General features: G+C 50.5%; 1 protein-coding gene across 1 annotated transcript in view; it reads right to left on the bottom strand.

Moving 5' to 3' along the window:
- Positions 1-309: 309 nt before the first annotated feature.
- xirp2a (xin actin binding repeat containing 2a) overlaps positions 310-26,082 on the bottom strand; it is a 38,613-nt gene continuing 12,840 nt past the window's right edge. The window contains exons 3-14 of the mRNA XM_067260365.1: positions 25,176-25,287; positions 16,134-16,297; positions 14,019-14,144; positions 12,622-12,690; positions 11,854-11,923; positions 11,414-11,520; positions 5,573-10,990; positions 3,957-5,359; positions 2,307-3,836; positions 1,324-2,195; positions 648-781; positions 310-443 (exon numbers count right to left, since the gene is read on the bottom strand). Coding sequence (XP_067116466.1) covers positions 687-781; positions 1,324-2,195; positions 2,307-3,836; positions 3,957-5,359; positions 5,573-10,990; positions 11,414-11,520; positions 11,854-11,923; positions 12,622-12,690; positions 14,019-14,144; positions 16,134-16,297; positions 25,176-25,287 — 9,966 coding nt within the window. The 3' untranslated portion in view covers positions 310-443; positions 648-686. The remainder of the gene's footprint in view (positions 444-647; positions 782-1,323; positions 2,196-2,306; positions 3,837-3,956; positions 5,360-5,572; positions 10,991-11,413; positions 11,521-11,853; positions 11,924-12,621; positions 12,691-14,018; positions 14,145-16,133; positions 16,298-25,175; positions 25,288-26,082) is intronic.

Here is a 26,082-nt window from a genome sequence, read left to right as displayed (position 1 = left end):
GGGGCTTGTCTTGAGGGGGCGTGTCCTGAGGGGGCGTGTCCTGAGGGGGCCATGACGGCTTGGCCAGCTTCACCTCCTCCTCCAGGATGACGGGTTTCTTCTGAGTGTCGGTTTGAGGGGGCCATACGACAGAGATCTTACAGCCGGGCTTTCTGTTGTCCTCCCCTGATTTGTTCGTTTGCGTGTCCTGTGGGACTGTTGCCTCTATCTTGGTCGAAGCAGCACTGCTCCTGGCTGTGGAATTTCCAGAATAGACCTTCTTCTCGGTAGACGGGGATGTTAATTTTGTGTTTTCTACTAAATTCAGTTGGTTCTTATCACTCCAGAGGTCTTTGTGTGGTTTCTGTCCAAATCCCTCATCATAATTTCCTTTGGACTTGAACAGCTGTTTGAAATGTGGCTTGCAGTACATTCGTCCATGGAGAGAGGCATAGGTGCCAAGGCTATGAAAGATGAAAGTAAAAAAAAAAAAATATTTATCAAGTACATGATGTAAAGGCAGTGAAGCCAAACACTTTTTTCTATACTGTTGTAACATGTAGATCTATGATGTTTATATAACATGTAGATCTATACTGTATACTGTTCATATGATATGTAGATCCATACTGTTTAAATATGAGTTGTTAATGAAGTTAAAGTTTCACCTTAGTTTACCACTGCAGTGCTCACAGCGAAAGCAGTTTTTATGGAAGTTTTGTTTGTCTGCGATCAGTGACTCCATGGGATACACCCTCTTCCTGCACGCTGTGCACAGTTCGGACTCTGGAACTCGTGTTTTCTGCAAAAACAACAACGCTTGGTCCTTTTTTGACAAAACCACTCAAGAAAGCAGTGGTGGAGCAGTTAAGAAACCCAGGCATTTCATAAACGCTGTTCCTCAATGAAATATAATAAAAATCATAACTGATTTAGTTATAGAAAAACACACACACACACCCAAACCTTTTTTTTTTTCACTTTCAGTAATTAATCCATGTTAAAACCCATCTTTATGCACTGTGCTCTCAATAATCTGTGTGTGAAAACATAAAATGCAAACCCCTGTAGGCTCACTGCATATTAGAATGCACTCATGCTGTTTGCACGGGTGCTTGACTGTCAGCACCCGTGACATAAGCCCCCTAAGAGGTTTTTAGTGTCTGTTAGGGGGAAATAAAAGAACAAAGGAAATGCAGAGAGAGAAAAATGGAAAAACACTGATGTTAATGCACGAATCTGAAGAGCTGTTAGCATTTTCAACACAAACCCTTTAAAAAAAAATAAACGTTTCACACACCATCACTCTTTATTAGTGTCCTCATGCCGCGCATCCTGGTTTACCCGTGACCACCATCTCTTGCTGCCTTGTGACCACCTGCGACGACCTCTGCTCGGAGGTGCTGAAGCCCAAGTTCTGGAACATGCTCTGGCTCTCGGCCCAAGACTGATGGAAGGTCTTCAGCATGTCTTCGGTGGAGTCTTCAGGTGGAGCGGGCAGATCAGAAGCGTTCCCCCTGACCACGTCTGCGTACGACGGGGGGCTGAGGCGAGCCGTGGCGTTCTCGCCGTGCCCCCCCTCCTCGCTACGCGCCCCGCCATGCACCAGGCCGGAGAACTGCCCGGTCGCAGACTTTGCCTCGGAGTAGCTGGTCTGCTCTGAGCACTCGGACTCCCTCCTCTCCTGTCTGCTGCGCAGCTCCCTGGCAGCCTGGGAAGTGTGGTCGCCCGTCTCGAAGACGTCCTTGATCGCCTTGATGTTGAACGCAGGCATTTCCTCCGTTTTGGGTGTTTTGGGTTCGGCCTCCGCGTCCTCCGCGTCGCTCCCCAGTCTCTCCGTGATCACGATGGGATCTTTCCTCGCGTAGACTTTCGGTTGCGGGGATTCAAATTTATTGACCAGCTTTGACAGATCGACCCTTGGGAGCTCCACCTTCAGCACGTCCTCGTTCACCCCGTGGACAGACTCTTCTGTGTCTGGACCCAGGCGCTCAGGGATTTCGATGGGGTCCTTCCGCATGTACATCTTGTTTACCTCCGCCTTCTGCGCCTCCTCGAAGAACTCCTTCTTGTCCCGCACGGTGAGCATGGAGTCCACCATCTGGGTCACGTCCATGGTTGTCTCCTCCAGTGTCTCCGTCCAGATCTCTCTCTCCTCCAGCTCCTCTCGCTCGGCTGCCAGCTCAGAGAAGAACTCTGGAGGGGGCATGGGAGGGCGCGGGGCCACAGGAGGGGGCGGGGTCATGTGAGGAGGCAGGGCCACGGGAGGGGGCGGGGTCATGTGAGGAGGCAGGGCCACGGGAGGGGGCGGGGTCATGGACGGAGGAGGGGTCATGCCCTGGGAAAGCCTGGCGGTGGTGTCCTTCATCTTGGCCAGCTTGGCGGAGCGTCCGAGGGTGGGGGAGGGGGAGGCCCCGCTGAAGCGGGAGGTGGGAGTGTCCGTCCTGCGAATGGGGGGAGGCGGGGTCGCGGCCGACTTCAACGACAGCGGAGGTGACGGTGTCACCCTGAGGGGGGAGTCTGTGCGCCTGGCTGATTCGATGCTGATGAAGGTGGGTGACGGAGTTCGGATCCGGATGGAGGGGGAGGGGACTCTGGGGTCGACGGTCTCCACCAGCTCTTGCTTTTTGATCTGAGTTGTCGTCCTCTCGCTGACTGCTCTCTTCTGGGTTTCCACTTTAGACGAGCCGATGCTTATCTTAGAAATCTTGGCGACCGGGAGAACTTTCTTCTCGGGCGTGGTCTCAGTTTGGGGCTTTTTCTCAGCTGCTATGTTTCTTTCCAGAGACATGAGCTTTGTTTGGGCGAGGTTTCTCACACAGATAATGATCTCTTTAAGCTTTTTCTTGTTGTGCTCGCTAGCAGACTGGGACATTTTCTGTCTGTCGTCAGATCCTATCAGCCAGTCTGGGACTTCTCCTAGGAGTGCCTTGATGGATTGCGACTCGATTTTGCCAGGCGCTCCTTGAATCACCTTTAATTGAAATAACAGCTTCTGCACTAATTGACATCTCTCTGCATCTGTGAGTTCCACAGAAGCTGCAGCTGTCTGATTCAGATTTACTTCGACCGAGACAGCCTTTGACTCTCCCGTAACCCTCTCTTGAATCTGCGAGGTTCTGCTTGCTTCTGCTCTTTGCTGATGAGAAGATTTGGCCTGCTGCATGGCTATGAGGACTGCCTCTTGTTTCAATGTGCTCTGATGAACCACTTTTTCAGTGATTATTGTCTCCTCGTGCACTTGGCTGTGTTCTGAATGTGTCCCCTGGTGAGTATGGGAGATAGTCGTTTGTCCCTGTCCTTGGGGTCGTTCCACACAAGAATTTTTTTTGTCTTTAGTCAAAGGGGCAACTTTAATTGATGATGGCTGCCTTGTGACTTGCTCTTTCTTTGAAATCTGTTTGGCTTTTTTCATTTGAACCTCCAGTTTAGTTTCCGTTACTGCCGGAGTTGTTTCGATATCTGCAGTTTTTTCATGTTTTACATTCGTGTCTTCCTTCACATCAGTTCTCTCTGAACCACCGCTTGTTGCTTTGCTTTCCTGAACCAGCCTGGTCTCGCTCTTACTCTCCATATCTGTTTTCTGCAAGTGTATTTCACTCTTGACTACATGGAGATCTTTGTGCCCACCTTCAGCTTTCTCCGCTTTCATCTCTGCAGGCATTTTAAATGTTTTCACCTTGAAACTAGGTGTAACTTTAGGTATTTTAGTGGGCTGTGAGGGTGTTTTTTTCCCCTCCTGCTTGAGGGAGACATTAGCATGCTTTGTCTCCTCGGCTTTCGGTGGAGGAGCAGATTGGCTTTGAAGATTTCCATTTTCCTGGACAGTGCTCAGTGTGGAGGTAACAGAGTGTGAACTGGCTTTCATCGAACTCTGCTGTTCAACTATAGACGTCGTAATCCGATTCGAGCCAGACTGGACTTTCATGTTGGATTCAGGAGGAGGCTGGGCTGGTGATACTGACACAGCTTCCTGCTTGGCAGAAGAGACCTCCTGACTCTTTTTAGAGGCTTCAAACGAGGCAAGTTGTTTTTCTGAAAAGGTCATAGAAGAGTTAGCGGCAACGTGCTTTTTATTAGAGGCAATATTTGTAGATTCGGTTGTTGATTTCTTTCTCGCCCCAGAAATCAAGGGCTTGTTCAAGGGGATGTTGGAGGGGGGTCTCTTAATCGGGGCCTCCTGTGAAGCTTTGCTCATGCTTGCCGTCGTTTTAACTTCCTCTTGCTTCTCTTGTGTTGATTCCACGATCACCTCCGTCCTCTCCGCTTGCTGTGCTGAGGAGACTCCAGCTCCACTGGAGGTCACCGTCGATGCCTGCATCTGGATATTAGTCGGTGGGGAAGTTGGAGTTGTTACTTTGTTAGTCTCTAACTCCTCTCTTTGCTGGCGGAATCGCTCCTCCGCAAGCATGAGGGGGGTTTTGAACTTGCGGGCGTACGGCCGAGGTTTAGCCGCAGGGGCGGGCTCAGGTGAGGGAGGGATTTTGAGATGGGGGACGAAAACCTTTTTCGGAGGCCGCGGCAAATCCTCTTGTGTCGGTTTTGCCAAAGGGGTCACCGAGGGCACCTTAGCCGAGGACACAGCTGTGGTTTCAGACTGAACCTGCGTGTCTACGGCTTCTGCCTGCTGTGACATTTCCGTCTTGGCCTCCTGGGTTTTAGTTACCTCCTTGTGCTCAGTCTCAGTTACTACTGGCTGTGCAGGTGGAGGAGGAGGTGGAGGTGGTGTTGCTGTAGGTTGCTTTTTCTGCCATTTAGGTTTGACCTGTATAGGCTGTTTGGGAGGCTCAGGCTTGGGGATTTTGAATAAAGGCCTGCCTGTGGCTTTCCCCGCCTTGCCAGGAGGTGGAGGGGGTGGAGCGGTCTTGGGCATGGCGTTAAGCTCCTGCTGTGAGGGTGGTGGAGGGAGGAAGTCTTGGCCTGCCATCAGGGTGGTGGGCGGAGGTGGGGGAGGAGGGAAGAATTCAGGCTCCGACTTGAGGCATTCCTCTGGGGGTGGAGGGGGCGGGGGAGGGAGGTCGCTGTCCTGTCTCGCGAGCAGGGGGGGAGATGTGGGAGAAAGCAGGCCTCCGGATTCTGGGGATGGAGGTGGAGGGAGAGAGAGCTCTGATTCGGAGGGTGGCGGGGGAGACGTCGGAGGAGGGGGGAAGTGGATCTCTGGCTTCGCTTTTTTAATAAAGCCTTTTCCCTTAGTTTCAAGACTGCGATAATCCGTCTTTTGCGTTTTACTTACTACTGTTTTTAGGTTTTTGACACTTTGCTTTTGTGTGATGTTCTTGTGCTCTTGTGTGATGTTCTTCTGCTCTTGTGTGATATTCTTGTGCTCTTGTGTGATGGTCTTGTGCTCTTGTGTGATATTCTTGTGCTCTTGTGTGATATTCTTGTGCTCCTGTGTGATATTCTTCTGCTCTTGTGTGATATTCTTGTGCTCTTGTGTGATGGTCTTGTGCTCTTGTGTGATGGTCTTGTGCTCTTGTGTGATATTCTTGTGCTCCTGTGTGATATTCTTGTGCTCCTGTGTGATGGTCTTGTGCTCTATCACCATGGCCTGGGTCTCCCTGGCAGCCTTTTTTCCCTGTGTCTGTTTCTCAACCACATTTGTCTTTGATGTGCTTTGCACCCCCTCTGCTACATTCATTTCTATAACAGACTTGTTTTCAGACATCTTTTTTCCATCCATGTTTTTCTTCTTTATGATCATAGGCTTAGGAGGAGGAGGAGGTATTTTCTGTTTCGCATGTTGTTGGTCTTTAACATTCATATGTTGGGAATCCTCAGTTGTGTTGACTGTTTTGACTGCAGTCTCAGAACAATCATCCTGGGTTACGGTCTTGCTTTTAGTTGATTTGCTCTCCACATGCCTGTGTGCAGAGCTCTGAGATTCAGTGCTCTGAGACAGGTTCTTCACAGCAGGTGCTGGATTGACTGCTTCCCCCTCAGTCTTCTGAGCCGCATGCAAGTATTTATGCTCTGCTGGCTGTGCGGGTAATGGATTTCTTGCCGTCGCTTTGCCCTTCTTGGGAGGATACATGCGTTTAGGGTTAGAATACTGCTTTCTTTGCATCAGACACTTTATGGTCCTCTGGACGTCTCCTTTCAACACCTGCTCTCTCTCCGCCTGCGCTTGTTCCTGCCCTTCGTACAAGGATTTTATGGAGGTCTTCACGTCTCCCTCGGTGCTGCCCCTGCGCTGCATACGCGGGGAGGTCGAGGGTTCGAGCAACAGCTGAATTGTCCCTCTCACGTCCCCCTGTTCACTCACTTGGTGTTGGAAAACCTTTTTCTCGTTCGAGGCCTCTTGCAGACTCTGCAGCGCGGTGTGAATGTCCCCTCTGACTACCTCCTCCCTCTCCACCTCTTTCACAGATTGTTTGGCCTCCTCCAGGGACTTAAGGGTGCCCTTGATGTCACCCGGCACTAAATCTTCCACTGTGACTTCTGTTTTGGTCGTGACAGACTTCTCCAGCGACTGAAGTGCCCCTCTGATGTCACCACGGACGATCTCTGGCTTCTCCATCTCCTTGGCCTGGTGTTGGGCCTCCTCCAGAGACCGCAGAGCAGTTGGGATATCTCCCTTCACCACCTCCTCCTTCTCCACCTCCACTCTCTGGTTGATAGCTTGAGTGAGCGAGTCCAGGGCTCCTCTCAGATCCCCCTTCACAATCTCCTCTTTCTGCAGGTTGGTCAGAGAAAGAGCTGATTGGGTCATGAACACCTTCACGGTGCTGTGGACGTCCCCGGGGACAATGTCGTCCTCTGCCACGGTGCGTCCAATCTGCTGTTGGTTTCTTGTCAGTGTGAGTTTGGTTTCAAAAACGTCCCCTCCAATGATCTTTTCCTTCTCTCTCTTTTCCGGGGTCTCGTTGGGTTCGAACTGAAGCTGTTTGAGGTAATCTAAAGCCCCTGACTCAATACAGGTGGAATAAAAGCTGACGTTACCCCTCTCTGTGTCTCCTACTTTGATCTTTTTGGAGTCCTCTGACCCCGGGTTGGACAGGAGCCTGTGAAGAGTCCCTCTTACGTTTCCCTGAACAACATCCTCCCTCTCAAGGCCTGCCCCGTCTTCTTTATTGAGCAGGGAGTAGATGGTCATCCTCACATCCCCCTTTTCATCTTCCTGAATGAGAATCCCTCGTTTGGAGGAGCCCTCTTCACGGAGCAGGTTGTTTATGGCCTCTTGAATATCCCCTCGTATGATTTCCTCCTTCTCCGCGGAGACTCCCTTCTCCTGGGTGAACAGCTGCTTCACCGTGGTGTTGATGTTTCCTCTTTCCTCCTTGTCGACGACGATGCCCTTCTCAGTGCTCTCCCGTCGGTTCAGGAGATTCATCATGATGTTGTTCAGATCCCCCCTGATGATCTCCTCTCTTTGGATCTCTGGGGCGTCTTGATTCATGAGCTTAAACTTCGCCATCCTCACGTCCCCTATCTCGTCAGCCTCGATGAGGATCCCCTGGGAATCCACCATTTTCTGACAGTACAGCTCCTCCAGAGTGCTTTTGATGCTCTTCCCCATTATTTTAGTCTTCTCCACGCTGCTGTCGTTGAACTCGTGGAACGGAGTGCTTTCAAAAAGCCACGTTGTGGTTTTAACGTCAGCCGCTGGGATCTCCTCACGCGTGGCAACCGTCTCTGTCCCGTCTGACTCTTTGATTCTGTCAAGGGGCTCCTTTTCGAACAGCCACACGGACTGCTTCACGTCTCCTTTCATCACTTCCTCCTTCGTCACCTTCTCCATTTCTTCATACTCGGATCCCCCTGCGTGGATCTTGTCGATCGTGCGCGTTTCGAACATCCACGTGGCGCTCCTGACATCGCCTTTCTGGATCTCGCTCACGCTGACGGTCCTCACGTACTTCTGGGACGCATCGTCACATTCAAAGCGTTGTTTGTTCGTTCTGACATCGCCTCCCTGAATGTCCTCGACGGTCTTAGTCTGCACTTTCATGTCCTCGGATATTTCATCCAGAGGTTGCGTTTCAAACCTCCAACGCGCGGAGCTGACGTCACCCTTGTTGATGCCCTCCTCCGTCACAGCTTTGATCACGTAGACCTCTTCTGTGTCCCGTATTGAGTCCAGAGGTTTGGTCTCAAACAGCCAGCGAGCCCCCACAACATCTCCCCTCATGATTTCTTCTTTGGTGACAGTGGTCACCTCGTGATAGTGTCCTTCCTTGTCACAAATGGCATAAAGTGGCTGGGTTTCAAACAGCATGGTGTAGTTTTTCACATCCCCTCGCTCGATCTCATCTCTGATGATGCTGGTGAGGTTGGAAATCTCCGTCTCAGTGGATTCCTCCTGAATTTGATCCAGGGAGTACGTCTCGAAAATGAAGCGGCCTTTGTCGACATTCCCCCCCTGGACGTCGGTGACCGTGCGGGTGTCCCTGCCCTCCTCTGGGTTCTCCCTGATGGCGTCAATCGGTTGGTTCTCGAACAGCCACGTGCAGTTCACCACATTTCCTTTCTGGATGTCGTCAGCCTTAAGAGTCTTCAGCTTCTGCATGGTCTCCTCCGAGGTGGAGGTCATGATGTCTGACGAACGGTTTTCGAAGACGTACTTCATCCTGGAGACGTCCCCGGACTCGATGTCGATCTTGGTCAATCTCCTGAAGGAGCTGGCATCCTCGCCTGTGATGTTGTCCAGGTTCTCCGTCTCGAACAGGAAGCGAGCGAGCCGGACGTCCTTCCCGTGGACGTCCTCCTGGTTCACCGTGCACGTTCTCAGCATCGTCTGGGACTCCGACTCTGTGTGGTCACGGATGTTGTCGAGCGTCTGGGTCTCGAAGAGCCACGTGCACGTTTTGACGTCTCCTTTCTGGACTTCCTGAACCTCGCTTTCGTTCTTCACTTCCGCCTTTTCGTACAGGACATCCATGGGCTGAGTCTCAAACAGCCACCGGCAGGTCTTCACGTCGCCTTTCTCGATTTTCACACCCTCCTTAGTCTCCTTGTGTTCTTCCCCTTCAGTGTGACTGAAAGATTTGATGGCGTCAAGAGATTGCGTTTCAAACAACCACTTAGCTGTTTTGACGTCACCGGATTCGATTTCCTCTTTCGATATACCTTTTATGATCTGGAATTTGTTGATGCTCTCGTCAAATTCATCGATGGGACGAGTTTCAAACATCCACCTGCAGCTTCTGACGTCTCCTTTCACGATTTCTTCACGTCGCACGGTTTTAACTTCGTGGTAGTGACCCGAGCTATCTTGCATTGCGTACGTGGGAGTGGATTCAAACAGGACCTTGTTGGTTTTCACAGACCCACTTGTAACACCTTCAACTTGTATTCTCTGAGTCCCCTCACATTTGCTCAAATCCAGAGTCTCAAACCTTTCCTTGTAATTCGAAACGTCCCCTTTGTCGAGAGCTTCGATGTTCACAGTCCTTGTAATCTCTTTCCTCTCCTCCCTTATGTTCTCCAGGGGCTGGCTTTCGAAAACCCACTTCTGGTGTCTGACGTCACCTCTCTCGTCCTCCGCTGCCACAGTCTTTTGGAGTTTGCCCACTTCAGGCAGATCCTTCAGGTTCTCCATCGGCACTGTCTCAAACAGATGTTTTGCTGAGCGCACATCCCCTCCTACAATCTCCTCAGAGGGCAAAGGCCTGGCGTTGGCGTCGTCCTTCAGAGAGTCCATCGGCTGCGTCTCAAACACCAGACACTGCTTCCTCACGTCCGCCCCGATGACGTCCTCCCGCCGGGTCCTGGACATCTCCCACTCCTCGTCTTTAATGGAGTCCAGGGTCTTGGTCTCGAACAGCCACCTGCCCCTGTTCACTCCCCCCTGAGGGTGGTCCTCCATAGAGACGCCGCAGATGAGCTTGACCATGGCAGGGTCCTTGTTGATCATGTCCAGAGGCTGGGTCTCAAACAGCCAGCGGGAGGTCTTCACGTCCCCCTTCGCCGTCTCCTCCCTCCGGATGGTGGTGATCTCCAACATCTGGCCGGAGTCTCCCCGGATGACACACATCGGGTACGTTTCAAACATCCTTGTGGTCGTCTTCACCTCTCCTTTGATCTCCTCCAGTTCCGACTTCAGGTTTAGGAAGCGGCTCTCGTCGATGGTCTCGGTCTGGCTCAGTGAGTCCAGGTGCTGCGTTTCAAACAGGTACCTGGCGGTTTTCACATCCCCTCCCGTGATGTCCTTGGTGAACACGACCTCCATGGTGTGTTCGTCCTCCTGGTAGATCTTGTTCATGCTGTCCAGCGGCTGGGTCTCGAACAGCCAGGTGGCGGTCCGGACGTCTCCCCTGGCCAGCTCTGCCTGCTTCCCAGTCAGGTCCGTGGGAACAGGGGTCCCTGTTCCCATGGCATCCATGGGCTGGGTCTCGAACATCCACGTGGCGTACCTGACGTCCTTCCCGGCAATGATCTCATGCTGGCCGATGTTCTTTGTGTCGTTTTCATCCGGGGTGTCGTCCTTGATGGAGTCCAACGGCTTGTTCTCGAACATCCAGCGCATGGACTGCACCTCGCCTTTCAGGATCTCGTCCCACTCCAGGTACTCTCGCTCGGGGCTCATGCATTTACCGGGGCTGCTCCCGTTGTTCTCGAACACGTAGCAGGCCTGCTGAAAGTCCCCGCTCACCTCCTCCTCGCTGTCCAGGTGAGAGATGTCTCTCTCTGTGACATCGCTAAAGAAGTCCCTCTCCAGGTTGTCGCGGACCTCTGGGTGGACGTGTTTGCAGAGCCGCTTCAGCTCCTTGTAGCTCTTCTGCTTGTTCAGCTGCTCCTTGGTCATGGCATACTTCTGCTGGGAGGCCTGGAGGTGGGACTGCAGGGAGGAGGAGTGCTCGAGGATATCTTCCGGCACCTGCTCTATGTCTGGGGGAGGAGCTGGGAAGTGTTCCATGCTCTCGTAAGCTACGGCTGAGGCAGAGGCAGAGGCGGATGAAGAGGCGGATGAAGAGGCAGCAGCTGTCCTTGTAGCGGACAAACTTTCATAGCTGGATTCCTGGGAGGACTGGGTGACTGGTGCCCACTGAAACTGGTTGAAGTCCAGATCAATCTGTGTGTGTGTTGTTGATGTTAATGTGGCAGAAATGGAAAGTAGGGACAGAAGAGGACAGTGAGGAAAGAGAGAAAGTGTCGACCAAAAGTAATCAGAATTGAAGTGCCACGAGGTGCGTACTTTATAAGCCTCTTTTAAAATGCTGAAAAACTAATTTGGAGAGAACTGAGGGGAAAATTGTATTGTGGCAGTAAAGCAGAGCATATAGGAAAAAGAAGAGGATTAAAGAGAATAATTGTTCTCTGAACTCAGATTCAGAATGACTGCTAATGTGACACTGTTTGATCCAATCCCACTTAATGAGTAATGATTTAATGATGAAACCTGCATCACTGTGTTGATTGTGACCTTGTAGAATGCCACAGATGAATGCTAATGTTTCAAAAATCTTCCAAACCGCCAAACATCGATCATCATTACCTTAATTTGCTTGCTTGGTGCAGCATCCTCAATCGTCTTTTCATACTGCTGCTTCAAAGCTTGAGTGGAGACTTTTGGCAAATCCTCCCTTCCAATGACCCTGACCGCTGCAGAGGGGAAACGTTGGTCTCGTTACACACGCTTGGAAGCACGAACAAACGAAAATAAATCTTATTGTTTCGTTAATAAACTATCTGTGTTTTTTTATATATTTGAAACTGAAGTAGCAATATATCAGCTCTCTGGGTGCCAAGATTAGATTTGGCGGCTCTGAAAGCACAACCATCTGCAGCTTCCTTTAGTTCCACACCCCGTCCCTAATTTAGACCAGTGGGAGTGTTCATGCAGATATCCAGCGATTATTAATGCACAATACACATGTAGGAGGGTGTTACAAATTGCAATATGAAAGAACTAGATGAAATGGTTTTATACTCAACCTGTTTCATCATAATGGTCGTCATAACCGGAGGCCACATTCATATGCTGGACTCTTTGATCATGAGTCATCTGTTAGGAGAAAAAAGGTAACTGGTTTTCACAATGGTTGTTTTGCAGCAGTGACCTCAAACTGTTCTGTTATCAAAGTTACTTGAAAATTCCCAGAACTATGTTGTTCATTCACCACAGTCCGTCCAATCAATTTGAAACATGACGTTAGTGTACTTTGAATTCCTTCATTCTTTACAACATAAAATGACTAAATCATCCTGTCTGGAGCATTGAGATATTTAAGATGTTTGATGTAACATATGGACAAATCGTCTATATACAGACATGCTAGCTATATTGTATGCTATGATTCTGGAGTTAATAAGGTGCTGTTTCTCTTAGGCTACTGTATAAAACATGTTATAAGGGTTTGCTTTGGTACAGCCTTGTGGATACACAGTGAAGTATTGACTAGATACAAGCCTGTTGGTAAGGCTTAAAACATCCCTTGGGAAGAGACACAAAGACTAAGATAATTAAAGTGTGCTGTGTTCAAAAACTATTTGCAAATATTATTCTGTATGTCATTGATTTTGTAGCTGTACTCTGCACCATGACAACGCAGTTGGATCTAAACCAACCTAATCCATGTCTGGGAAACTGGGCCTTAGAGTCAAGAGTTGAAGCAGCATCGTTGAAGCCTTCTGTTTGTAAAAAATGTCAGTACAAATAAAGTTTGATTTGATTCTTACCTGGTGATCATGATGGGTGGTCACCTGCTGGTCGCCAGGGACGACCTCTCTGGTGCTGGTCCTCACCACTACCTCTGATGAGCTGGACATTTCCTGAAGAGAAGAACACTCTGGTCATGACAACTACACATCAATCTAGCAGATGCTTTCCCTCAGGGGGGTTCAAACCTGTGACCTTTTGACCTGCGGTCAAATGCTGTACCACTGAACTATAGCCATCTCCTCAGACACACAGACGGGCAGATACTCATTTACTCATTTACATTGTTTGTTTGTTTTGGAATAAGGCTTGAACGATACAAGCATTGGCAGGGTATCTGCATTTTAAACCGTCTCCACAGATCTGTACCACATCAACAAAGCCGTTTCACTCACTGTGCAGTTTGTCTTAACGTTTCACAGGCGTGATCCGCTTCCTTACAATGTGTCAGACACTTAAAGATAGAGTGCCTAAGTTTCACCTCAGGAACAACACGCAACAAAATCCACTCCTACATCTCACCTCCCTGTCTCTATAATTCAGTACTACATTAACATTACATTTAGTCATTTAGCAGACTCTCTTATCCAGAGCGACTTACAGTAAGTACAGGGACATTCCCCCCGAGGCAAGTAGGGTGAAGTGCCTTGCCCAAGGACACAGCGTCATTTTGCACGGTCGGGAATCGAACTGGCAACCTTCTGATTAATAGCCCGATTCCCTAACCGCTCAGCCACCTGACCCACCTGTATTCCCCTGGGTAGGGCTTCCCTGGATGACTGTAACCTGTTTTCTAGCTTGGCTAAGCAGATCAGCCAGTGAGCTCAAGTGAGATTCCTACACGCATCTTGCATGCAGACTCATTTTACACCTTTAGCCTACCGACTCTCCCACAGTCTCTCGCCCACGGAAGGAAGCTGACTGTTGCCTCGGAGATATGAACTCCTCAACTTCTGTTTCCCGACAACAGAAAGGCTTCAAAGGAACTCAAAGTTTGTCACCTGATTAAACTAAACGAGGGGGAAAACGCTCATCAGAGGCGGGTCCAGCTGTGTCTGTTTTCCAACAGCATCGTTAGAGGAAATCAGTTTAGCAGATTTGCACCTTTTTTTCTTATGGGTGGGATGTTATGATGTGTGTGTGTGTTTGTGTGTTTGTGTATATGCGTATGTCTGTGTGGGTACCTGTCTATATGTGTGCTTCTGGCTGCGGTATGTGTGTGTGTGCATGTGTGCGTAGAGCATGTCTGTCTGTGTGTGTCTGCGAGCAGGGTGTGTGTGTGGGCGTGTGCGAGCAGGATGTGTGTGTGTCTGTGTGTGTCTGCAAGCAGGGTGTGTGTGTGTCTGCGAGCAGGGTGTGTGTGTCTGCGAGCAGGGTGTGTGTGTCTGCGAGCAGGGTGTGTGTGTCTGTGAGCAGGGTGTGTGTGTGTCCATACCTGGACAGTTCTCTGCTGGTAGTGGACGTGTGTGACGGCGCTCTGAGAGGAAGAGGAGACCTCGTGAGTCTCAAACTGCTTCTTCACGCTGGCCAGCCCCCCAGGCAGCGAACATGCCTCCTCCTCCATCACCTGCGTCCAGGACAAGACGGCTCCGTTAAACCCCAGGTGCTGCCCCTACCTCCGCCCACACGCACCTCCCACAACACGCACCTCCCCCACACGCACCTCCCCCCACACGCACCTCCCCCAACATGCACCTCCCCCCACACGCACCTCCCCCAACACGCACCTCCCCCCACACGCACCTCCCCCCACACGCACCTCCCCCCACACGCACCTCCCCCAACATGCACCTCCCCCCACACGCACCTCCCCCAACACGCACCTCCTGAAACACGCACCTCCCCCCACATGCACGCTAAAAGCAGGATGGTCTGTATTTTGGGGGGTTGTTGCGGGAGATGTCCATCTGTGGAGTCATTTGCACACTTGATCAAGATCCTGTGTTTAATTGAGGCTGTGTGTGATGAGGGGTGGTTCTCCTCCTGGAGCACGGCTTGTGACAGTGATGTAGTTATGGCTGTACCCCATCTGGTTGTGTTCTGGCTGTCTGGTTTTCCTAATATGGAGGTGGAAGTTTCCAGAAATGATCTTGTAGGTATGAAGCTGTCTCTCCCTTCCAACCTGTATGACTCCTGTCTTGCACGACCCGGATGTCTAAAACAGCATTTGAGTGTAACATGGTGGAAACCTCTAAATGTTTTGACTTCTGTATGACTTCTGACTGAAACGAATCCCGAAGCTTAACCGAAGCAAAGTATTCTCCCGACACACTGTGATCATAGATACTCAGCCACTGGCTGTTACAGACCCCGTCGTCACGAGCGACAGCTGGACGGTTTCTGATGAAACATTCCCCGTCCAGATTTCGTCTGGCACCCAGACTGGCTGCTCGTCGCGACCCGCGTCCCTGGGACCTGGAAGCCCCTCCCCTCAGCTGTCACCTGGCACCACACAGGGGTCAACTGAGGTCACGACCTCTGGCCTGCATTAGTGACCTTTGACCTGCGTTAATGACCGACCAGGCAGCTGAGGAACAGCGCAGTGCTGCAATCAACTTGTTTTCTTAAACGATCTATAGCCAGGCTGAATAGCTTTTCACAAATTAAAGGACCCTAATCCTAATTCACAAATTGACAGTTGGAAGTTGCCAGAGATGGGAAGTAACAAATTACAAATACTTTGTTACTGTACTTTAATAGTATTTTTTTTCTTTTTAAGGTAAAAAAAAAAATGAGGGGGGGGGGTTACAAAATATTTGCGAAAAGAAAGTTTGGAAAAAAGGTTTCAAAGGTGGAGCCGCAACTCAACCAATAAACACAATTTCGAAAAGGTTTCCGTGATGTTAATAAATATTAAATGCAGGGATTTTATAACAAAAGATTCTAAATCAAACCTGGACTGCAGTAGAAGCACAGCCTCGGCATCTAAACGCCCAGAAAACTGCAAACTGACGTTTTAATTTGCATCTGATGGTGAAGAAGCCTCAGTGCATCAGAGCAGATCCCAGAACTGAGATGGAGAGAGAAGCGTCTAAGAGCCTGAAGCACTTTCAGCATCAACATCTTAATGAACTAACCTGTATTAGCAGCCATCCCTGTGCATCCCCAGTCTTAATGAAGGGCAGCAGAGCCTGCTTTTCTCTGTTTAGTTTCTCTCAAATAGGAGGACATCGTTGTCCCCAATCGCTATGTGCTGTACATTTGAACCGCAGTAACTGAAACCTCCTCACTGTTTTACTACAGTGACTTACACGTCAGTGCATCAGTCTGTTTTTACTGGATGGAGGGTCGGTCTCCCTCATCTGAGACCATCGCCCCCTTACCTCCAGCCCCCCCTTCCAGCCTCCCAACCCCCCTTACCTCCAGCCCCCCAACCCCCCTTACCTCCAGCCCCCTCCTCCAGCCCCCCATTGCCCCCTTACCTCCAGCCCCCCCTCCAGCCCCCCCTTACCTCCAGCCCCCCCCCTCAAGCCTCCCCAGCCCCTCCCTCCTTAACAGCCTCCCCCCTCCTCATCCCCGTAGCTGAGCTGCCCCCCCTCCTCACCCCCCTCCTCACCCCCGTAGCTGAGCTGGGCTCTCTCTTGGTCACTGCAGCCTGGTACAGGGCCATGCGCTCTTTCAGGGAGATGAGCTCTGCCTCTTCTCCAAGGTCAGCTTCGTTTCCCGGGCTCTGCCCCTCCTCTGGACGATCTGACCGCCGACCACCTGGGCTGCCTGCAGCTACTTACACACACAAACACACACACACAAACGTACACACACACACACACACAAACGTACACACAAACAAATGTCAGGACACTGTTCTGTTTATTGTTCATGTGTGTGTCAGTGAGTGTGTGTGTGTCAGTGTGTGTCAGTGAGTGTGTGTGTGTCAGTGTGTGTGTCAGTGAGTGTGTGTGTGTCAGTGAGTGTGTGTGTGTCAGTGTGTGTGTCAGTGAGTGTGTGTGTGTCAGTGAGTGTGTGTGTGTCAGTGAGTGTGTGTGTGTCAGTGTGTGTGTGTGTGTCAGTGTGTGTCAGTGAGTGTGTGTGTGTCAGTGTGTGTGTGTGTGTCAGTGTGTGTCAGTGAGTGTGTGTGTGTCAGTGTGTGTGTGTGTGTCAGTGTGTGTCAGTGAGTGTGTGTGTGTCAGTGTGTGTCAGTGAGTGTGTGTGTGTCAGTGTGTGTCAGTGAGTGTGTGTGTGTCAGTGAGTGTGTGTGTGTCAGTGAGTGTGTGTGTGTCAGTGAGTGTGTGTGTGTCAGTGTGTGTCAGTGTGTGTGTCAGTGAGTGTGTGTGTGTCAGTGAGTGTGTGTGTGTCTGTGAGTGTGTGTGTGTCAGTGAGTGTGTGTGTGTCAGTGTGTGTGTCAGTGAGTGTGTGTGTGTCAGTGTGTGTGTCAGTGAGTGTGTGTGTGTCAGTGAGTGTGTGTGTGTGTCAGTGAGTGTGTGTGTGTCAGTGAGTGTCAGTGAGTGTGTGTGTGTCAGTGAGTGTGTGTGTGTCAGTGAGTGTCAGTGAGTGTGTGTGTGTCAGTGAGTGTGTGTGTGTCAGTGTGTGTCAGTGAGTGTGTGTGTGTCAGTGAGTGTGTGTGTGTCAGTGTGTGTCAGTGAGTGTGTGTGTGTCAGTGAGTGTGTGTGTGTCAGTGTGTGTCAGTGAGTGTGTGTGTGTCAGTGAGTGTGTGTGTGTCAGTGTGTGTCAGTGAGTGTGAGTGTGTCAGTGAGTGTGTGTGTGTCAGTGAGTGTGTGTGTGTCAGTGTGTGTCAGTGAGTGTGTGTGCTCTGTGATCACAGTCCCTCATAACTTATGCATGATGTTAAATGCAGGATTTATATGAAAGAAGCCAACCTATCTCTGCTGGTATTTTGATATTTACAGTGTTCTCATTATACACTAAACTGAGTCTTTTGGCATCATACAAGCTGGCACGTGCTTCCAAGAAACTAATTGGTCTTTAGAGAAGTTTTCAAAATATCCTTTGTATCAATCAGTTCCTGGAAACAAATGCATGGTCACGTGGAAGGAACATGAGTCCATGTCTATGTTTAGACATGGACAAGAAATACATTTACATTTACATTTAGTAGAGTACAGCATTTTTATACCTCATTGTTCACTGAAGACAGACACACAATTCAATTTGATAAACTGCATGTACTGCAACGTACGTAATTGTATCAAGGGACCTCCTTCCACAAAGAAAAATATTTTTCCTCAAACTGAAACGCTAAATCACATAAATCCTACAGTGTGTAGCAATTAAAGTACTGATTTTCTAATAGGGGCTTGACCACAGTAAAAATACCATCAGCCACTGAGAGCTTGCCGTATATCTGTGGACTGTTCTGGAAGATGTCCATCTATCCTTTAGACAGACTCACTAAGGCCACAGAGGGACAAGATCACTCACCCGCCAAACGAGAGCCTCTAACCGATTGGTCAGCGCTTGCTCGGTGGACATCCAATTAGAGATGCCTATTGATTTCTATCTGACTATAGGATCATTAAGGCAGAAAGAGCCTCATCTACCCAGGTTCTGAGCACCCCCCACCGTGACCCCTCTGGCGTCGGAGCGCCAACAACACGCTGGGCTCAAAGGGGGACGGAAACCCAAACTGACTTTCTCTCATTACCAGCTTTCGCCATCACCTTTTGGCTTTTAAAAAGTCAGCCTATCCTCGAATAGCTCGGTCGATGTTTATTTGTTCCTGGGTCACATAAACGTAAAACATGATCTGGTGAAGTCTTTAAGCACATCTGCTGACATCAACAGATGATCGACGTGTTTCATATAGGTCACGACTGACTGGTGTTTCGTATGTAGCATCACACGTCATCCTTTTTATAGTATTGTTGAGGTCGTGTCTGAAACAATGTGCTGGATTGGTTCACTGTTAAGGGGACATGAATATTCCTGGAAATGTTCTCTACGCTTGGCATGTCGCGTACCAGAAATATCCAGCTCTCTTTTTTTAGAACATCTACAAATACAGAACTCGTTTTTGACGTCCTATTCCTGGAATCGGTAGGTTGTCCTAAGTGGACGGGTCTGTCGGTTCAAGTCCACAAACACTGGTCCGAAGCTTATCTTTGTCTGGCGAACCATGTGACGAAATCGCGTTGTCATGAATCCGACACTATTTTAGTTTCTACTCTGCAGTCGGCATATCGGGGTAAACCAATCGCCTCTCAGAAGCAGCAGAAGGGCGGATGACGGACCAGCACAGCAACGACCGAAAATAAACGGGGTTTTACCCGACATCCCATAAACCCAGACCAGACACCCGACACCACGGGTCTCGTGTAACGCAACGCTCGTTCGACACAGGGATGTAAAGATAATGTCCTCATTCATCACCGGGGGGGAGAAGGCCTCACGTCATGCGCGGAGTCTGTCAGTGGGGCAGGATCACTGTAATGTCACCCAACAGTAACAACAGGCCTGGGATATGTTAGGAGGCCGTGGAATGGGGAATGTGGAGCTTGCATAGCACAGAGGTAAGCTAAGTGGGGCCTCAGCAAGGAGCTCTCGCAACATAAAATCCCTCCTTTTAATAACCCAGCCTGTCTGACGAGTCCTGCTTCCTTGAGAGGGAGATGAAAGGTGTGTGTGTGTCAGTCTGTATGGTTTGGCGTGTACGTGTGTGTGTGTTTGTGTGTACACTTGCGTGTTGTCTATAGAGAAGAGAGGTCAAGCACAATGACTCCTCTCATAAGACTGCATATCTCTGCAGGCTTTAAAAGGCCTCTTCTCTCGAGAACAACTACTCACCGTTGTTTAATTAGTGATTTTAAACGGCTTTCAGAGATGATAACGCACTCAAATGGCTTACCGGTTAGGACGCTGTAATCTATAAGCAGCTTAGAGCTTGTTTGCATTTCGATATTGCCATCAGAGAAGCACGGAGGGCTACTCGCTGGAGGGCATGTGTGCTCTTGCTTGGCGTCCCTTACAGAGAGAGCCTGTGTGTGGCAGCGTGTGTTTAAACCCCCCAGACCCAGGATCAGCCCAGCCCGGCCTCTCTCCTCCAGGGATTACCTCTGAATCTCTGACCTGCGGGACCGCAAGGCTGTCAGCCGCCTCCGGCCAGGCAGGGACGTGGAGGTCAGGAGACGGAGATGGAGGGATGGAGAGGGGTGGAGGGAGACAGGGAGGGGTGGAGAGGGGTGGAGGGAGGGAGACAGGGAGGGGTGGAGAGGGGTGGAGGGAGACAGGGAGGGGTGGAGAGGGGTGGAGGGAGACAGGGAGGGGTGGAGAGGGGTGGAGGGAGGGAGACAGGGAGGGGTGGAGAGGGGTGGAGGGAGACAGGGAGGGGTGGAGAGGGGTGGAGGGAGACAGGGAGGGGTGGAGAGGGGTGGAGGGAGGGAGACAGGGAGGGGTGGAGAGGGGTGGAGGGAGGGAGACAGGGAGGGGTGGAGAGGGGTGGAGGGAGGGAGACAGGGAGGGGTGGAGAGGGGTGGAGGGAGGGAGACAGGGAGGGGTGGAGGGAGGGAGACAGGGAGGGGTGGAGAGGGGTGGAGGGAGGGAGACAGGGAGGGGTGGAGAGGGGTGGAGGGAGACAGGGAGGGGTGGAGAGGGGTGGAGGGAGACAGGGAGGGGTGGAGAGGGGTGGAGGGAGGGAGACAGGGAGGGGTGGAGAGGGGTGGAGGGAGGGAGACAGGGAGGGGTGGAGAGGGGTGGAGGGAGGGAGACGCGGAGGGGTGGAGGGAGGGAGACAGGGAGGGGTGGAGAGGGGTGGAGGGAGGGAGACAGGGAGGGGTGGAGAGGGGTGGAGGGAGGGAAGGAGGGAAAGGAAGACAGGAGTGTGAGACAGCAGGGGACGGGGGGAGGGAGGGGGCGAGGAAGGGGAAATGCACGGCTCTGCAGCGATGGCAAACCAAGCCCGAGGGCGGCAGTGACCCCACTGTCACTTCCTGCTACATCGTTTCCTGTAAATATCTGTAGGGTTTCGCCGTGTTGCTATCTAGCTAGTCTCTGTGGAACAACCTGGTCCTGAGGTGAGCTTTGGAGCAAAACACCGGTGTCCAGTTACGGCTTCTGCCTAGACACACATCTGTGTTTTCCCCTCAGCCTGCCCTCTGGCTGTGGAGTAGGACTAGTACATCAACTTAATCCCTTATTCTAGTCCAGGCTGGCTTGGACTTTTGGCTGACAAGGGCTGAAAAGCAGCCAAAAAGTCTAACGCAGCTAATTGAAATGTCAGTTCCGAAGGGGTATTTTTTTCTTCAAAGCGGCAAAAAGGAAAAACAGAGGATTATTAGGCTGTCTGACGGATCAGGAGGAGAAGCCAGAGGATGACCCTGGTGTGTCTCTCTGTGCATCACCCTCACTGCACACACACACACACACACACAAAACAGTGCAAATGTTTTTAAAAGACTGCTGTGGAGGTACCGGCACTCCTTCTGCATGCTAAACACTTCGTCTACACAGAAACACCACACACACAACCCAGACCATCTGACCTCAAACCCTCTGTGGATCTGTCCTTTACTAACCACACTTCAAACATGAAACACACCACAAACCCCCGACACGCTATCCATCTGAAGCCGCTGCTCATTCAGAGACTGGACACTCTCAGAGCACCTTGGATCTTGGTTTTGCCGAGTCATTCAACATCATCAGTCGACCCACACTCACAGCTCACTGGGCCCATCTGTCACCGCAGGGACAGCGACCCTCTTACCTTATGTCCTCCCTCGACGCCTCAGTCCACTGCCGTGAATATGTATTAAAGTTCAGCACGTAAAGGTTTGTATCAGAAGACGATAGAATCCCAGGAAAAGGAAAGGTCTTAAGTCTCCCCTGGAGGTTAGGAGGGGCCTGGTCACCAGGTCTGAACCCAGGGAGAGAAGCAGGAGTTGGGGATGAGAGACAGACGTTTGGAGACCAGCTCCAGGAGTGAAGGCTAGCACTGCTATGGGCTCTGGCAGACAGGGACAGCTGATTTTATTTTAGATTCCCCCCCCCCCTCTCGATCTCCCCAAAGACGGAGCTGAGGTGGAGGGCGTAGGGGGTGAGAGGGAAACGGGGGCTTTTTTTAGACAAGGTACCCCACATGCTCTTAACCTTATGTCACAGGAACCTAACAGTCTATGACGCCTGCCTCTCCCCAGAGGTCAGAGAGGAGCGTGGATACACACTCTCCACATCCACGTGTTTAGAGACATTTTGCTTATTTGTATATCGTCAGGGAAAACATTGTGTTCCGCTCTGCTAGTGCTGAAAAGTACGTCAAGTCTCTTGGGGGCTCGTCGATTGAATCGCAAGCAAACTGGAAGCTCTCAATACTGAAGGGTTGTGGTTTGAACGCGAGCGAGGCGAGGACATTGGGGGAGATTGGACAGAGGGCACCTGCGTTCTGGGTAGCACTGCGGGCGCCCTCATCCCAGATGGAGATTCTGATGCCAGATGGACAGGAGTGCTAGACACAGCCAGGCTGCCTCTCACATCTGGAGCCCTGCAAACACAACACAGAGATGTGTGTGTGTGTGTGTGTGTGTCATTGTCTGTGTGTTTGTGTGTGCATGTGTACGCATGAGTGTGATATGGGTGTGTGTTTCTTTGTGTGTTGCATGTGTGTGTTTTTGCATGTGTGTGGTGTGGGTGTGTATTAGCTTGTGTGCGTTTATCAGTGTGTGTGTGTGTGTGTGTTACCTATTTTTTCAACATAGAGTTTCTCGATAAATCCACTCTACAGTTATTTCAGAGAGGGGTGTTATAGAATGAGTGAACATACACTGAATGCACTCAGGCATGGATAAATAAACCAGACATACTGACAGCTGAATTAGAAGCAGGTGGCCCACTAGATGGCAGGTACATCCAGCAGCCTTGTCACACTGCTGCTGGCTCAGGTCAGGTGACTCAGGTCAGGTGACTCAGGTCAGGTGACTCAGGTCAGGTGACTCAGGTCAGGTGACTCAGGTCAGGTGACTCAGGTCAGGTGACTCAGGTCAGGTGACTCAGGTCAGGTGACACAGCCAGCTCTCTCCAGTCACTCACACCAACGTTTCCACAACTGTTTCTTTTTTTCTAAATCGATTGAGCTCTCGCCCCCCCCCCCCACCACTACCTCTCTCTCTCTCTCTCTCTCCTGTCTCTTCATCTCTCTCGCCCCTCTCTCTCTGTCTCTCTCCATCTCTCTCGCCCCCCTCTCTCTCTCCTGTCTCTTAATCTCTCTCGTCCTATTTGTCTGTTTTCCCTCCACTCATCTTTCTCTCACTCTTCCTTTCACCCTGAGACACCTTCACCAGCCTTGGCCTTGTCTCTTTTACACCACTCCAGTGAGTCAGAGTGAGTCAGGGAGTCAGTCAGGGAGTCACTCAATTAATGAGTCAGGGAGTCAGTCAATGAGTAGGTGGGTCAACCAGTCAACCAGCAAAGCCATACACATCACAAATCCGGATAGAGGTGAGAGCTAACATATATACTGTTTTTGTAACCCCTGCCTCTAACAGTCTGCCTCCCAGCACTGCTGCCCTGACTCTTACCCTGCCTCCCTGTCCTGCTGGGACCCACCATCATGCTCAGTCAAACAGAGAGCAAGCGTTATTATTTCCTCGAACAGAAAGGGCGCGATGAGAGCGCTCCCTGGAGCGTCAGTGGCGCGGCGAGCAGAGCAGAGCAGAGCCGAGCAGAGCAGAGCCCCACCGGGTTATCTGCCTGCTGGGAAACATGCACTCAGCCTGATAATCTCCCTGAAATTGCACATGGATTTCCTGTTCTGTGTGTGTGAAGTAAACAAACCTCCCTGGAATATGGGGTGTGAAACAGCAGATGACGTCCAGCTCAGGTGTGAGGCTGTGGTCTTCACCCCGGTGGTCAGGAAACTCGACCGTATATTAAAATTCCCTAATTTAAGATGTTTCCTTCTTCATTTATCTATCTGTGCCCGCTGAATCGATTCGCTAGCATTTAATGTTGAGGATTTATGTTTGCTGCGGGTGGTTGCTAAGAGCACGGGCCTGGGTTTGTGTGAATGCTTCAAGACTCCAAATGGGATTATTCCACACTGAAAAATCAGTACTTCGCTTTAATCGAAGTCGAGATGGCTCAATACACCTTAATTAAGAATCACTTGATTATTGATTTCCATTTTAAACAATCTTTTATCCAATTATTTTGGATCCACAAAATCTTTTTTGGGAAATCTGAAAGGGAAAATCATTACAAAAACATTTTGTAAAAAACAAACAAAAAAAACACACACAAACAATTCTAAAGAATTGTGTTAAAAAAAGTTTGGTTCAGTTTCTTCTCAGAACATTACAGCCACAATAACTGTTCTATTGTTCTGATAGATTTTTCAACCCAACAGTCGGAACCCTGCGAAACCAGATGTGTCTCTATAAAACTAAAGCTCTGTGAAGAGAGGGGGTTGCTTGTTTATACCACAGGGAGTCATCCACATCCCTTTATTTAACTCTGGCTGGCTTCGCTCTGACGTCTCCCCTCTGTCACTCGCTCTGCCCGCTAAATCTCCCAGCTCTGTCTCAGACACATCACTGTCAGCCTGTCAGCGAGACAAAGGCCATCGTTTATACCAGTCCTCTGAGCTATAGGGTGTCCTCCAGTTTTAGCCAGGACTGTGATTTAGAAGTGGAGAAAAGTCAGGTAAGCCTTAAGGTCAAAGGTCAAGGAGAAGTGTTCACATGATGACCTGGTGGCTTTTCAGATTTTACCACTTCAGTCATGTTGACTGAACCATCCGTACAGAGTGTGTTTTGCGTGTGTTGTCAGTTTGTGTCTTTGTGTGTGTGTGGGTCTTGTTTGTTTGTGTGAGTGTGTGTGTGTGTGTGTGTGTGTGTGTTTGTGTGTGTGTGTGTGTGAGTGTGCGTCTTGTTTGTGTGAGTGGGTAGAGTGGTAGTCACACATTTCCAGGCAGAGAGCTGTCAACATGTCCATCTGTCTGTGCTCCCTCAGCTTGCTCATAATCCATCCTTCACTCCCTCCTCTGTTCCCCTCTCTCCCTCTCTCTCTCTCCCTCTCTCCCTCTCTCCTTCTCTCTCTCTCTCACTCACTCTCACCTCTATTCCCCTCTCTCTCTCTTTTTCACTGTCCTTATCTGTCCCTATCTGTCACTCTCTCTCTCTCATTATGTCTCCCTCCCTCTATATCTACTTCTCTCTCTCTCTATCATTCCATCTCTCTCTCCTTTCTGTCTGTCTGAGAAGCAGACAGTGATGTAGCTGTTGACAGACAGACTGACAGACAGACAGAGAGACAGACAGACTGACTAACAGACAAGGTCACACAATGTTGGAATATGAACCCTTAAACAACACTTTGGACATGACACTGTCCAGAAACCCAGAGACCACACAGTCACCACGCCCTCGGCTTCAGTGTAAAACAAATCAGCCTCTTTGCATGTACACCCACGTCCTGAGTACCAGAGATAAAACGATTCTTTCATTGAAAGTGTAAAACCCGGGTTCAACTCCGAGCGCGGGCCCTTTCCTGCATGTCCTCCCCTCTCTCTCCCTACATTTCCTGTCACTCTTCATGATCTGTCTGGTCAAAGCAGAAATGCCCTAAAACAACATCTTTAAAGTATGGAACCTAACATCAAAATCCCCAGAATGTCAGCTATTACAATACAGAAACGTAGTCTGGTACTTACAAGGACTCTGAGCTGAGGCCATCCTGTCTTTGTGTGACGGTTCAGTCCTCTTGTCAAGCTGAGAAACACGAGGGCTTCTTCTGGATGTTGATGAGTGTATGACTCTTACTTCCTGGTTAGAGAGAGGGAGAGAGAGAGAGGGAGAGAGGGAGGGAGGGAGGGAGGAGGGAGAGAGGGAGGGAGAGAGAGAGAGGGAGAGAGGGAGGGAGGGAGGGAGGGAGGGAGGGAGGGAGGGAGGATCGAGGGAGGGAGGGAGGGAGGGAGGGAGGGAGGGAGGGAGGGAGGGAGGGAGGGAGGGAGGGAGGGAGGGAGAGAGAGAGAGAGAGAGAGAGGAGAGAGGGAGAGAGGGAGAGAGAGAGAGAGAGAGAGAGAGAGAGAGAGAGAGAGAGAGAGAGAGAGAGAGAGAGAGAGAGGGAGGGAGAGAGAGAGGAGAGAGAGGGAGGGAGGGAGGGAGGGAGGGAGGGAGGGAGGGAGGGAGGGAGGGAGGGAGGGAGGGAGGGAGGGAGGGAGGGAGGGAGGGAGGGAGATCGTATCAGAGGAAACACCTGTAGCTTCCCAGAGCAGAGTTGGCTGGACAGGCCGCAGCCTCGCCCGAGCTGAAAAATGAACCGAGTGAAGAAGTGACTTATAGGTGACATTGAACTCCAGCGTGCCAGCAGAACATTGTTGCCGATAGTCAGACTGTGTGCTGAGCAGCCTGGGTAAACACACAGTGTGCACTCAGAGCAGCAAACACTGACGACCTTGACAGGAATGTGTAAAAAAAGGATCAATGTAGCAATCGACGCTGACACAAACAATACCTGTGGGTGAATTCTAATGTTCTAACTTTCTGCCTTCCACTGAAGTCATCCCAGAGACACAACACCTAATGCTGGATAAAATGGATTATTGCGATGTGAACTGT

Source organism: Osmerus mordax, chromosome 22, assembly GCF_038355195.1.
Source record: "Osmerus mordax isolate fOsmMor3 chromosome 22, fOsmMor3.pri, whole genome shotgun sequence".
Classification (NCBI taxonomy): Eukaryota; Metazoa; Chordata; class Actinopteri; order Osmeriformes; family Osmeridae; genus Osmerus; species Osmerus mordax.
This window is presented reverse-complemented; position numbering and strand designations above follow the sequence as displayed.